Here is a 13,945-nt window from a genome sequence, read left to right as displayed (position 1 = left end):
GTCACGACCCGCTCCCCCTCCGCGTGCACGGGCGGGCGGCCGACACTCACCTGATACTTGTCGCACCAGTCGATGAACTTCTGCGGGTCCACGTTGCCGTCCTTGAACTGCTTCACGTCGTACACGGCGTCCTTGAGCCGGCACGCCAGCGTCACGCGCATCTCGCGCTCCACCATGGACAGCCACGAGTTGATCTTCGGGTTCTCCACCGTCGACACCGGCGACGTGAAGTACACCTGCGGGCACGGCTCGCGATTACCTCTCCGTGCGGAAGTCTCCGTGGAGCGGACGGACGGATGCCTACCTCCTCGCCCTCCCGCGAGGCTATGCCGTTGATGACGGTGTTGTCCTCGTTGAGAATGATGGCCGCGACTCCCGCGAACATCTTTTTGAAATGCTTTTGGAGCCGAGCGATGTTTTTGCTATTACCGATAATTTCCAGGAGATCCTCGTCGCCGACGAAGTAGAAACTAAAATACAATAACTAATTAATATCTTACTGCTAATCACTTCAGACTTTTCGCTAGGACATGAGTGACTATTTACCGAGGGAAACTGCTCCTCTCCCTCTCCAGGTATTCTCCTAACGCCTTCTGTATCTTGCCCAGTAAGTCCGCCAGCCGCTCCAGGGAGCGTTGCACGCCGGGGATGTTGAGGACATCCATCACCATTGGGGATTTACCTACCTTCTTCATTAAGCCGAGGAATTCCGAACTGGAGAAAAATATAATTACTTTAAAAAAATTCTATTAAAATTATAAGTAGCAAGAAATTGTTACCAACGAACAGGAACAATTGACATACCAGTTTAGTTATTATAGAAGGACGAGCTTTTGATATATGTATATTACCTTATACTCTGGAAGCGGCTAGTTTCGACCGGCAATAAAGTCTTAATATCTGCAGAACCGCTAAAGATTCCTTCCAGGTATACCCAACGTCGCTGGACATCAATCCAAACGTCGAACAGAGCGTTGATACGGTTCAGTTTCTCCTCCCAGGTCAAAGCTTCCTCCTCGAACACCTGACGAAGAACGTGATTATTGGTTTGCGAACAGGGAACTGCGATCGGCCCTCGGTCGGCGCACGGCGTACCTTGTAGTAAGGCGACAGCTTCATGGCGGCGACGCTGTTGATGTGCTCCTTGACCTTGTTGAACAGGTCGTCCCAGCCGCGGATGATCTTGCACTTGCTCTGGTAGTGGATGAGGTCGAGCTCGTAGCTCTGCCAGGACTCGCGCACCTGCTTGAGGAACTCCTCGAGCGCCATCTCGCCCTGCGCCACGGAGACCACGTCGCGCACGGTGTGCTCGTTGTGCAGCAGGTCGGCGTCCCACACCTGGCCCAGCGACAGCTCGGACAGCGCCCAGTCCACGCGCAGCGCGCGGCACAGCTGGCGCCAGTGCCGCTCCTTCAGCGCGTCCGACTTCAGCTCCACGATCAGCATGTTCACCTTGGTGTACGACTGCAGCAGCTTGCGCACGTACTCGTAGCTGTCGTACATGCGCAGGCGCGCCGGCAGCTCCTTCAGCTCGTTGAGCATCGCTTCCAGTTGTTGTCTGCGATAAAACGAACCTTAAATTATATCTGTTCTTTAAGGGCGTATTTACATTATTTCCATCCGATTCAAAGTACGGCTTGCGTTAGGAGCGGGGACGACATTAGCCGAGCCGGTTAGGATCGAATCTGTAACGTTCACATCACCAAACGTTGATGTTTAATGTGAGTATGATTTATAGTAAGTACCATGACAACGCTCACCTTAGCTTTCTGGGTTGTACCGAGAGCCACGGTTTCTCCCTAATGTCGTCTATTTGAGTCCAAATCTTGCTGAGCGAACTCCAAACTCCACGTAAATCTTGCAGTTCCTCCAAAGCTACCGTCATACGTTCATTGTTCACTGAACTACCTGTAAATCACAAAGTTTAATTTTACATTTAAACAATTTATTTTACTGATTAAAAATCATAATAGTAATAGTTTTCCCCTAATTCTTTAAAGATCGCCAAACGTCAGCTACTCCTATAACGAGGGAGCTAAATTTATTAAAAAGTATTATATTTTATGTATATTCAAAGAGTTCGAAATAAGCAAACCTGTGTCGTGCAGTTCCAAGGCCTCCTTCGCCTTGGCCACGTTGTCCCTCTCGTCCTTGAGGCGGGTGTAGCGCGTCTCCATGGCCTGCAGGCGGGTCAGCGCGTCCTCGGGCCTGGTGGAGCCGTCCGTGGGCTTGCTGCGCTCCCACTCGCCGAGGAACTCCAGCGTACGAGCTTCCACTGCTTTGTCTTCGGCGACGATCTTTTGTTGCAGCGATGCCACCTAGGAAAACAAATTATGATGGTTATGTTTATATATTCTTTTTCGGTTCCTAGTAAATATCCAAGAAACAAAATTCGTAATTTATTTCATATTCCTAAAACAAGAACACAAATGGGAAGTCAAGCACCTATCGCAAGGTTATGCATAGGTTACAACACCATTAATAAAAATATACCTGGCATTGACATATTTAGTGATTCTTTGAATGCTTTTAAAAGAAAACTTTTCAATCATTTTATTTAAATAGTTTTAGCTTGTTAAACTTCTATTTAGGTATTTTCTATTAGGTTTTAATTTTTCTAATTTTATATTCAATAAATTTAATATATATGTATAATTGTTCCGTGTCGAGTTGTTTGTGAAAGTCATGTACGCTAGTTATTGATGTATATATTAAGAACATGATTGTCTACTTCTGAAATTATGTAAGTGTGTCAAATATATATATTGTTATCGTGCTTAAATAAATAAATAAATATATTATTTTACGTTATGCATGTGTTGTGTGTGTGTGTGTGTGTTTGTAAACACACTTGTGCACGTTGTGTAGTCTGAAATTGGCCAATGAGTTCAAAATTGAAGTAGGGAAATTTTATGTATTTTACATAATGTTGTTTTAATTATGAGTAAATTTATCAAATAGGATGGAACAACGTCTTACTTGGGTCTGGATGGAAGAGTCCTTTCTGCGCATAATTTCGTTAAAGGCGCTCCATTCGCCCTCGATGTTGTCCACGTGCAGCCATTGCGCAGGGAATTGGAATCTACACGAACATTTAGACATTATAAAATATGACCTTACAGATAAATATAATAAGCAGCTGAATAATGATATATACCTCTGCCTCTCGAGAATGCGCTGCGCCTCCCTGTAGACGTCGACCTGCTTCTCCCACGCCAGCACCTCCCGCTTCAGCTGCTGCACGTACGTGATGAGCGACACGGCGTCGCTCGTGGAGGCGGCCTCTGTAACGGACGGGTTACAGGCGTTGTCAGGGGGGGGGGGGGGGGGGCTACTAACAACGGTGGATGTGTTCTCGCAGTACATGCAGTCAAACTGAGTAATCATGTTAATGTTTAAGTAATGCCATACGCTTCATTCAGTCACTCTGTAGGGACAGAATAAATACAAAATAATTTAAATGCCGAATCTTTCTTATGTTGTTTGTAAGACAATCACTATGAATGTTACGACAAACGACGGTTTTTATCATCGGTTAGTTGGTAGTTAAATGATTATATCTGTTATTAAACAATTTTTAAATGTAGTTTTGCGTGCTGCATAATGGTCTGTACCGAAATGTTATCTATATATTTATTATCATTCGTCCTATATTCGTCCCCAGTCAGTACCCGTAGGTTTGGCTTCGGTTCCATCATAAATTGAAACAGCGAACGAGTGTACCTCATCCACCCCCTACGACAACATAAAGGCACGGGGCGCACCGATGGTCTGCTGCTCGAGCTGGCCGCGCGACTTGGCCAGACGCGCGTGGAACTGCACCATCTCGCCGGCCAGCAGCGCGCCGAACTTGCCCAGCACGTCCTTGTGCCAGGCGTCGTACTTGAGCGCCACCTTGCTCTGCACGCGCGCGAAGTCGATGACGACGGGCCCGTACTCGCGCCGCGTGTCCGACGTGTCGAACGTCGTGCGCGACTTCTTGATGTCGTTGAGGCACTTGATCCACAGCGAGATGTCCTCCCCCAGCCGCCCGTACAGGCTCTCCGGCTGCAGGTCCCACAGCGCCTGGTAGCTGCCGGTCGGAACGCTCCGTCAGTGCTCGCTCGCTCTCCGCGAAAACGAAACTAAAGGTATACGTACCGAAGCCATTCGTCGACGTATTCGCGCACTTGCGATATCTTCTGCTCGATCGCGTCGTATGCGTTCTCGAGCGGAGAGGACCCGCCGGGCAGCTTGGTCAGCAAGTTCCGGTAGGTGGCGGTTTGCGCTCGCGCGACGCCCACCTGGTATCTGTCGACGCACATAAAGTTATAACGATGTGTACGAATGAATATTTCAAAACTCATACGATGAAAAGATTGGCCCGAAAATAAATAAACACGCGATATGTACCTGGTGCTCTGCAGACGGTGTTGGCTGGTGACCACGGCCTGCCAGGCGAACATCTGGCGCATGAGTTGGAAACGCGCCTCCTCCAGCGACGGGAACAGGTACATCTGCTGGTTGGTGATGCGCACCTCGTGCACCACGCGACCGATCTGTACGTGTGGGTCAAATCTTTATTCAAATTGAAACGATTTAGTCATAATAAATATATTATCTAGTAGATAGATTTACATAAAGATAGATTACATAGATTTAAAATGGTCATTTAACAAAATGCATTTAGTACATTAACGTTACCTGAGGTTCACCGCCTGGTTTGTGGGTCTGTTCAGTGGGAGAATAAGTATCCATGGAGAGATCGAGCTCATTTGTCTTGCCTAACAGAGCCATGGTCCAAGCTTCGATACCGGCTTGCAAGCGAGCGGCAAGACTCTTTTCAACCTGCAAATAAAATTACTTTTTTGTATACATACTTCATTTGATTCCTTCACTTATTCCCTTTGTGGTCAGAAAAGTCCAATCTGTACTGTAAGGAGTAAGCTGACTTTCATAGTCACTCACTCAGGTTGCTTCTAACCACTTTGAGAATGTTTTTTCTATTGTGTTGGTTCCTCACCACTAAGTGGTGCTAGATTGTCTTACAAAAATAATCAAAACAAAATTAATTCATATGGCTCTATTCATCTCTGCCGGTATTGTGTATGCTTTCGCATATACAAAGTGACCAAACTGATTAGTGCGATCGCTCCGTACCTCCTCGTCGAGGCGCTGCACCCAGAGATGCAGGTTGCTGTACTGGCGCAGGGACAGGTCGTCGATGGCTCGCTGCAGGCGGCTCAGGATGTCGGCGAGGCTCTGCGCGGAGTAGGGACACGTCTCCAGCGACCGCGCGTCCACCGATATCTGCTCCTCCACGGCCAGCAGGTCCTCCACCTGTTGGGACACACGAGTATTGTAAAGGGGTAAGCAGAAGACACGAATCCCTCCAAATCATATATTTTTTCTGAAAATAGTGTAAAATTATAGAATTCAAATTTTCTAGAAGCCGGACTTGTATTTTTTATATCCTTACTTTTTCTTGGAATAGCAGTACGACTTCGCTCAGCTTCTGCACGTACGGATCGAGTTTGTACGACTCCCACACCAGGGCCATGCCCTCGGAAACTTGGAATAGAACATCACGACGAAGCCCCGCCACCAGCGGTATGATCGACGCCTTATCGCGAATCTGAAAGACATTAAATAGATTAGGACGTATTCAAACAAAAAGGGCCAAAAATTTCATGAAAATTTGAAGCCAATTTGCACTATCTAGATAAGCAATGCTTATTTTCAAACTCTAAGAAACATTACGCACAATGTTAAATACAGCACTCAGATAAAATGTTGCTTTTACAATAGCAACGCAAATATTGAAGCTTTTTAACGCATAATAATTAAAAAAGCAAAACGTGCTCAGTCTTTCAAGCGTTGTAATAATATCATGCGGCCTATAAATAAGCTACCTTCGTATGGTTCCTATTATTTAGCTGCATAAATTAAATACACAAGTGTTAGTGACGTCATTATAATATATATATCAAGTGTATTTTCATTTTCCTTCGCGATGTATTGGAAGGCATACAGAAGTGGCAACTATTATTATTCTATGTTATTTCGTGGTGCTTACGTTGTGAATATGTTGGCATATTTTTTTAAATTATAAGACAGACGATAAAATAAATACCTTTTCGAGCGTACGTTCGTAAGTGCGCACGCTTTCGATGAGCGAGATTGCGAAGGGATAGAGTTGATTCGCTTGGTGAGCCTTGTTAACTATGGCGAGCGGTACTCTGAAAATTAAATATATATTCATGTACTATATAAAATTCTAACAATGTCCTAATAAAATCGAAAAATTCAAAATGAAAAATAAAAAATGTTTCCCATCATATTGACTTGATTTGAAAAATAATTTCATAGCGTTTGTGTGAATATGATATCGGGATCGAGGCCGCCATGGCTGGTGCATACTTTGAGTAACTCGGAGGTCTTATTTTCCCGACACTCGTCCAAGTACATATTGCAATATTTGTGATTTATCTGCATACACGTGTGACTCTATGCAGAAAATAATCCAATGATGTTATATGGATAACGTAAGTGAGCAGCGAGAAGGCACTTTTGACGAACTTTTATAGAAACAATTTAAATAAAAAATGTCTCAAAGTTTATTTGATAAGCCATTTTGGCAGGTGGTAGGGTCTGTACAAAGCAGACTTGTCTGGGTTTGCCTCACCCCCTCACCAAGCCATAATACATCATTTATTGTTAAGTAAACGACCACTAACCATCAGGTAGCTCGGGTCGGCCTTAAAGAAGTAAAAAACACACTCACCTGAATCCCAAGTTCTTCAAGTTCCGAACTTCCTTATAAAGAGTAATGATTTCCGGCAAGAAGTTGACTTTCAATTTGAGTACGGTGCCGGTCTTGCTGGAGCGAGCGCGGACCGATTCTATTGCGAAGATCCGACCAGATACGCCCAAGTTGCGTTGCTGGACCTGAAATTAAGAACAATAATAATATCTCGACCAAATTATTAAAATTGTTTTTTTTTTGGTTTGTATATCTTACCTTACGAGCCCAATCATCGAACACTTCTTGAGTGTCCAGTTTAAGTCGGAAGCTGTCGCCGTCTGCTTTCAGCTTCTGTCCCTCAATATGATTTTCCCAGCCTTTTCCTAAAAAAGTAACGTAAGCGTTAACAAATGGCGGTAACAAAAGTCGCCATATTCACATCGACGGTGATAACGCGAGTCAAGGTTACCGAGCACGTCCTCGACCCGTTTCAGGTAGGCCGTGAGCTGGTGGTCGATTTGCTTGGCCCATATGATGGAGCCGGCCACGGGGGGCAGGTCGCGCACCAGCGACAGCCGGCTGCACTTCGACTGCGGGTACTGGACCTGAAAAAAAAATATTATGTTAAAAATAAATTCAATCACTAGGAGCAGAATCGTAGCTGATTTCAATGGCAGGAGTGAAGATAAATTACCAACTTTGATATACAATTTAATTTGTTAAGGATTCGAGTATACATAACGACTTGAATGTCGGCGAAGTTGGTATTACAATTTTGGAAGTAAAATTGTAGCGGTTATTAAAAATGAAGTGCGAATAGGGTTGCATTTTAAATATCGGCATATTATGTAAACTGTAAATCAGGCAACGGCCTAGTAATTCTCTCAGCCCATCGGAGAGTGAGACCAAGGAGTACATAATACAATGGCGAGCAGCGTGCCTTGAACTTCTCGTGCAGCGCCTCGATGTCGTCCTTGACGCGCTGGATGAGCTGCGTCTGGTACTCGCGGATGGCGCCGCGGATGTGCGGCCGCACGAACAGCGCGTTGAAGCGCGAGAAGATGCGGAACATCTCGTTGGCGTTCTTGGCCGTGCCCAGCTGGTCGCGCAGGTGCGCCGTGATGCGCGTCTCCACGCGGTCTGGGGGGGGGGGAGGGGGGGCGAGGTTAGCGTTGTCACGTTGGGCGATCTCATAGCGATGTGTAATGTGTGGTCGCCGTACCGATCCTGTCCTCGTAGCGTCTCACGGCGGCCTCCCAGGCGTCGCAGCCCTCGCGAGAGATGTCCAGGCAGTCGACTTCCTTCACGTTCTCGTAAGCCAGGTTCACCTTGAGTTTGGAAAATAGATCTATTATGACAATTTTATGATTAGCATTGTAAAGATTTTGCTTCAAATCTTTAACATTTTGAATTGGAAAAGTAGATATCGCACACAACATCAAGTTAGAAAACATCCATGGGAGTCGACCAGCTCACCTCCGCGATGGCGTTGGCATCAGCCGCGTCCATGGTGAGCGAGTGCGGCTGCGTGGGTTCACTCCCCGCTCCGCCCTCTGCATTAGCGGTGGCGCGCGGACGCAGCACCTGCACACACACACACACTCAGCACGTCATCTCCACCTCTCCATTAGCCTAGCTTTAATTTAGTTTTAGCTTGTATAGGGACGTACCCGCAGCATGACGGTGCGCAGCTGCTCGTGGTGGCGGCGGAAGCGGCGCATGTGCTCCATGCGCGCCTGCAGGCGCTTGTGCGAGGGCGACACGCGCCACACCATCTTCAGGTGCTCGTCGCGCTTCTTCTTCACGATGTCTCTGCGGACGGACGAGCTCGCATTCATAGCCATCGACGACTTCAAGCACTATCCACTCGATAGTGGTGTGCCGTACGAAACTTACCTCAGGAGGCCCTGCAGCTTTTCGTACTCGTCGTCCCAGCAGGAGAACACCTCGAAGCACTGGGTCATGACGCGTTCGAAGTCCTCGAAAGGTATATGCATGAGGCGTCGAGTTCCCAGCACCTACGAGAATTATTTTATTTAGTGGACAGGTTTGTGAGTTAAAAATCATTTCCAACCTCATGCTCTGTTCCAAATGATCAATTGCTACATAAACTTGCCATCAATAGCTTTGTAAGAATAATGTGTGTAAATTTGCTGAAATATTCTTACGATCAATATATAATTATAATTGAATATCTAACAAATTAGTCATCATTGTATGTGGTAGATTATATCACCTTTAAGAGCTGCTGTCCCAAGTCTCGAGATATAGCTTCGACGAGTCTGAGACCACGCTGTATGGGATATTTAGTGGAACGAATTTTGCGCAGATGTGAGAAAATTTGTTGCACAGCCAATCTGAAAGGAAATTTAGGTTAATAGATCATAGTAGTTATGCAAACTGCAATAGGTACAGCTATTATACCATGCAGACAGAACCCGGCAAACTGCTGCCTGTATATATACAACAATAGTCATGGTGGTTAGTATAACGGTACAGAAGTAATAAAGTTACATATAAGTGGTTAGTATGTAAAATCATATATATTGGTCAGTGCATTTTCCAGACTCTCCTCCAAGAGCCTGGAAAATAACTGGCATAGGTCTAGGTTTGGAAATCATTATAAAAGCAAAGAGATATTTTATACAACACAAAATATCCTAATTTCTTCACTTCAAACTGTGAAATGAATTATGAAAACATTCAATACTCACATGCTATAACCATTGAGCTAAATTAGCTAACGAATAAAAGAAGAAAACCATCTCCTAAACATATTAATCAAAATGATTTATAAACAAACTTACCTGATCCTTTCCAGTTCCGTGGCACTGAGCAGATCATTGATAGGAAAGTCTTTCATAAGTGGGTTGTAATCAGATACAGTTGCAAGAGCTTGTTTTAGGCCTGTGTCTGTATCAAAGGACACTGTAGCATGAAATCTCTTGCCATATTTGAGGATATCCAGCGTCAAGGCAACCTGTTATAAATATTTAGTCATTAAATAAATACAATTTTATTTAATACATTTTATATTATTTATTGATATATAAATACCTCAATGCTTTCTCGTTTTTCTTGGATGCGATGGAGAGCCCTCTCAAGGTTGAGCCAGAAAGAAATTTCTTGCAGAGCAGTGCCGTTAGATGGGTCACGGTCAAGTTTGGTAACCTAGATGGTATTAGATCAATATAATATTTACCAAAAAGTATTAATTTGGTGAAATATCATTAATGGTATGCATTAAATAATATTAAAATTTCCTTAAATTAACATTTGGGGTTTCTAAACTACTTAATATACTTTAATTGTTGGAAAACAGTAACTAGTGGTAGTTGCTTATCAGTGAAACTGCCTGTTGACAAGAGTTTGCTCTTAAACTGCTTCAATACTATACATTAAAACTTTGATGAAATTTAACTTTGAAAATGTATACCTTTTGAATTTCTTTGATCCAGCGGTTAACACCATTTTGCAATTGGTTGAGGAATGTTGAATCTTCTACTTTATCACCAAAATCTGCCACACGGGGCTTACGACCCTCATCGGCAGCCCTAGAAGAAAGTATAAATTAAGATGTTGATATTATGCTGTTTAACTAATCTTAAAATTATCTTAACAAACCTTTTAATGACCGCAGCAACAAGTTGATGAACAGGAAGAGTGATCTCAGGAATATCAATATTTTGTTGTAGATGTAGCAGTCCCATTTCTAACTCCGCAATTTTCTTTTCAACTGATGGCGCCATCTTATCACCATCTCTGTAAACAATGAACCATTATTGGTTAAAATATTAACAGCTGCAATTTCACAATGAGATGATGATTATTAAAAAAAATATTGCAACCTGTCAGCCCTGCCGCTTTCTTTAACATAGCTTTTGAAGAATGGAGCCATGGTTTTGCTGATAAAAGCATGAAGGGTCTCGTATGGAGATCCATCGGAAAGGTTGATGAGGCGCAGTTGGCTGTGGATTGACTTGTCAGCTTCGATCACAATACCACGCTTGATGCAGACAAATGCAGCAACTCGGGGTGATGTGAAGTGCACCTGTGATTTTCAATATTTGTTAATATATTTAATTGAAAAATACTTTCTTATTTTTTTGTTATTTTTGCATACCTCATTGCTAATTTGGTATGAGACAGCCTCTTTCTCTTCTTCCCCCTCTGTAGGCTGCTCATTGTCATCCTCTGTAAAAGAGATATTTCATTAAATAAATATGGATACTAAATGAAACATATGATAAAATAACTTCTTTAATACAAATTATATCATTTTTTCTTTAAATTGTTATAAAGATGATAAATGATGGTAAATTATAACTTGTATCATCTCTATAACAATTTAAAGAAAAAAGAAACCAATACACAATTTCCAAGTATTATTTGAATTATGGTATACTGTTTGCTATTTATACAAACAGAACTATATCTATGATCAGTGATAGTTCATTGGCTTGATTTCTATGACTCATTACTCATATGTGGGTAACACATAATTTGCATAATGCGTCAATGCAGTTGAATAAAGATCTCATGCGATCGATAGTCTTTAAAGTACGCATACCTTTCAATGAAAATCGCTGAACATACAGCGCTGAAACTTGCGGATCTGTAATAAATTTTCTAATGCAATCTTGATTCACTTTGTCGTCAAGTGCAGCGGTGAGAGCCGGTGGAACGATGTCATCCTCAGGCAAAAGTACCGTTGCAGCTCGACGCAAGTAGTTCGCAAAATCTTGGAATTCGACTACTACTATATTTTGAGCCTCCGGGGCATTTTCACTCCCATCAAGGGAATCTCCCATGTTGTTGTGGGATATCTAAGGTTTTCTTATTCGATTTACAATGATAATATCCGGCTATAAGAAATTACAGCCGCAGTAGACAGCTTTTGACAACTAGAAATAAAAGGTAGGGCTTGAATTTGCAGCTGGTGACGTATTATCCGATGTTGCCATTATAATTATAATTTTGGTTTCATTGGAAGCTCGAAAACACTAAAATTTATTCAGGCAAAGCAATATGTACATAATTATAAAACATTATTGGAGCCATAAAATATCATATAATAATTAAACAAAAAAGAAAAAATAGAATTTATCACATACATTACCAGATGGTAATATTTTATGTTAAAATATTATTGTTAAATAAAATTCTGAATCTATGTCTTAGATTTTTTTCAGTATGTTTTTATATGTTCTGTAGTGCTGCTTGAGGAAATTTAACAACGAACAATTTAATGGTATGGAAATTTATCAACTTGAGATGGTTCGAGGAAAGACATAAATATTTATTAGCTTTTTATTTGGTGAATCATTTTAAAAAGAATGAATATAATTAATAACTTCAGTATATAAAATTAAAGTGAATGGTATATTACTAATTATATACGTACAACAAAAGAACTATATAAGACGTTTTATTATTTTAGCAACTATACGTATTAGCTTGACAGCCGCAAAAAGTCGTTATATTTTATTTTTATATTAAAACAAATTAATACACTGTTTAAACTATTTTTTTTAAACTATAAATAAAGTTTCCGTTAAAAAAAATAATGAGTCTTTACTTCAATTTATTAAAATCTACGAGTCAGGAATTCGATACAATTCTCGTATAATATAATATATTTATATGCTTATTCTACTACATAATCAATACAACAAATAAGTGATTATTGTTACGCTATTATTTGCAATAATAACCTGTATTTTTTGAATTAATAATAAACAATGCATACAAATTAATTATTCAACGGCAAAACATGATGATCGAATCGATAATCAAAATATTTTGTTGCGGCAATCTCTAGTAACATTTGTCAAAATTCAAAAATTGAATAGGTCGTTGGCCATGTTATAGGTATATAGGTAAAGCTACTAAGTTTTTTTATCTACACATTATAACTTCGGAGAGTCCATCTAGACATATAAATTATTATTTATATCTATATTAACTCTCAGAATTTATTATAATTTAAGAGAATAAAGGAAAAATCCAATAGGATCATCCTTATACTCCTTATGTTCATGTCATATTCTTATATGTAATAAGCACACTCAAGTATAGATTGAAAAGATTTTGTTTTTAGAAGCATCATTGAAAAAAAAAATCTATTAAAGCATTTCTAAAAAAATAACAACGTATAAACGTATAATAATAGTCCTTCAAAAACATGATCGCTAAGGCGAAGACGGAGTACATTGGCAGAATTGGCGAGAGACTGGTGCGCCTCCCTTCAGGAACACGTGCGTTAGGGAATTTCTGTCAGCCTTCCTTACCATCTCTGCACAAGGACGGTGAGTCATTGGCCCATACAGCGAAGGAAATGCTGATCTTTTAGGCTCTCTCTTCGCGGCGAACTCGACTCTGGATGACCGAGGAGAGTCACCACCAACAATCCCGCGGTGTGATACCACGATGCCGGAGGTTAAATTCCGGCAAAGTGCAGTTCGTAAAGCACTTCTTTCCTTGGATATTCATAAGTCGAGTGGACCCGATGGCATTCCTTCAATCGTGCTACGGACTTGTGCTCCCGAGTTGGCGCCGGTCTTAACGCGTCTTTTCCGGCAATCCTATGCATTCGGCGTCGTCCCGAACTCCTGGAAGACTGCTTTGGTGCATCCGATCCCTAAAAAGGGCAACCGCTCAGACCCGTCCAATTATAGGCCTATAGCCATCACCTCCTTGTTCTCCAAGATAATGGAGTCCATTATAAACTGCCAGCTCCTGGGGTACCTAGAGGAGTACCAGCTGATTAGCGACCGCCAGTACGGTTTCCGTCGGGGTCGCTCAGCCGGTGATCTTCTAGTTTACCTTACTCATAGATGGGCGGAAGCAGTTGAGAGCAAGGGGGAGGCATTAGCAGCCAGTCTGGACATAGCGAAGGCCTTCGATCGCGTGTGGCACAAAGCGCTTCTTTCGAAGCTTCCTTCTTATGGGCTTCCCGGGAAATTATGCAATTGGATTACCAGTTTTTTGGCAGATCGGAGCATCAAGGTCGTTGTCGACGGTGCATGCTCTGACTTAAAATTCTCTGTGGAACCAGCTTTCGCCGGCGGTTTTTCCGGACCGATACGACTTGGGAACCTTCAAGAAAAGAGCGTACTCTTTCCTGAAAGGCCGGTAACGCACCTGCAAGCCCCCGGTGTTGCAGATGTCCATGGGCGGTGGTAGTCACTTTCCATCAGATGAGCCTCCTGCTCGTTTGCC

At 42.4% G+C, this 13,945-nt stretch overlaps 1 protein-coding gene across 4 annotated transcripts in view; it reads right to left on the bottom strand.

Moving 5' to 3' along the window:
- The window catches only part of LOC125067680 (dynein heavy chain, cytoplasmic), a 29,902-nt gene extending 18,274 nt beyond the window's left edge, over window positions 1–11,628 (bottom strand). For all 4 annotated transcript variants that reach the window (XM_047676396.1, XM_047676398.1, XM_047676394.1 and 1 more), the window contains exons 1-32: window positions 11,295–11,628; window positions 10,848–10,918; window positions 10,573–10,775; window positions 10,349–10,486; window positions 10,161–10,278; window positions 9,782–9,895; window positions 9,532–9,704; window positions 8,961–9,081; window positions 8,621–8,742; window positions 8,395–8,536; window positions 8,201–8,308; window positions 7,947–8,052; window positions 7,665–7,864; window positions 7,194–7,329; window positions 7,001–7,107; window positions 6,764–6,927; window positions 6,113–6,218; window positions 5,459–5,614; window positions 5,140–5,319; window positions 4,684–4,827; window positions 4,393–4,538; window positions 4,141–4,290; window positions 3,765–4,072; window positions 3,158–3,284; window positions 2,980–3,082; window positions 2,096–2,318; window positions 1,761–1,908; window positions 1,096–1,558; window positions 852–1,024; window positions 547–714; window positions 305–470; window positions 51–236 (exon numbers count right to left, since the gene is read on the bottom strand). In XM_047676396.1, the coding sequence (XP_047532352.1) occupies window positions 51–236; window positions 305–470; window positions 547–714; window positions 852–1,024; window positions 1,096–1,558; window positions 1,761–1,908; window positions 2,096–2,318; window positions 2,980–3,082; window positions 3,158–3,284; window positions 3,765–4,072; window positions 4,141–4,290; window positions 4,393–4,538; window positions 4,684–4,827; window positions 5,140–5,319; window positions 5,459–5,614; window positions 6,113–6,218; window positions 6,764–6,927; window positions 7,001–7,107; window positions 7,194–7,329; window positions 7,665–7,864; window positions 7,947–8,052; window positions 8,201–8,308; window positions 8,395–8,536; window positions 8,621–8,742; window positions 8,961–9,081; window positions 9,532–9,704; window positions 9,782–9,895; window positions 10,161–10,278; window positions 10,349–10,486; window positions 10,573–10,775; window positions 10,848–10,918; window positions 11,295–11,535 (5,211 nt within the window). In that variant the 5' untranslated portion in view covers window positions 11,536–11,628. The remainder of the gene's footprint in view (window positions 1–50; window positions 237–304; window positions 471–546; window positions 715–851; window positions 1,025–1,095; window positions 1,559–1,760; window positions 1,909–2,095; window positions 2,319–2,979; window positions 3,083–3,157; window positions 3,285–3,764; window positions 4,073–4,140; window positions 4,291–4,392; window positions 4,539–4,683; window positions 4,828–5,139; window positions 5,320–5,458; window positions 5,615–6,112; window positions 6,219–6,763; window positions 6,928–7,000; window positions 7,108–7,193; window positions 7,330–7,664; window positions 7,865–7,946; window positions 8,053–8,200; window positions 8,309–8,394; window positions 8,537–8,620; window positions 8,743–8,960; window positions 9,082–9,531; window positions 9,705–9,781; window positions 9,896–10,160; window positions 10,279–10,348; window positions 10,487–10,572; window positions 10,776–10,847; window positions 10,919–11,294) is intronic.
- Between the last annotated feature and the right edge of the window lie 2,317 nt (window positions 11,629–13,945).

The sequence above is a fragment of the Vanessa atalanta genome, chromosome 12 (assembly GCF_905147765.1).
Source record: "Vanessa atalanta chromosome 12, ilVanAtal1.2, whole genome shotgun sequence".
In the NCBI taxonomy this organism is placed as follows: Eukaryota; Metazoa; Arthropoda; class Insecta; order Lepidoptera; family Nymphalidae; genus Vanessa; species Vanessa atalanta.
Note: the sequence above shows the minus strand (reverse complement) of the source record. Positions and strands in the feature narration are given on the sequence as shown.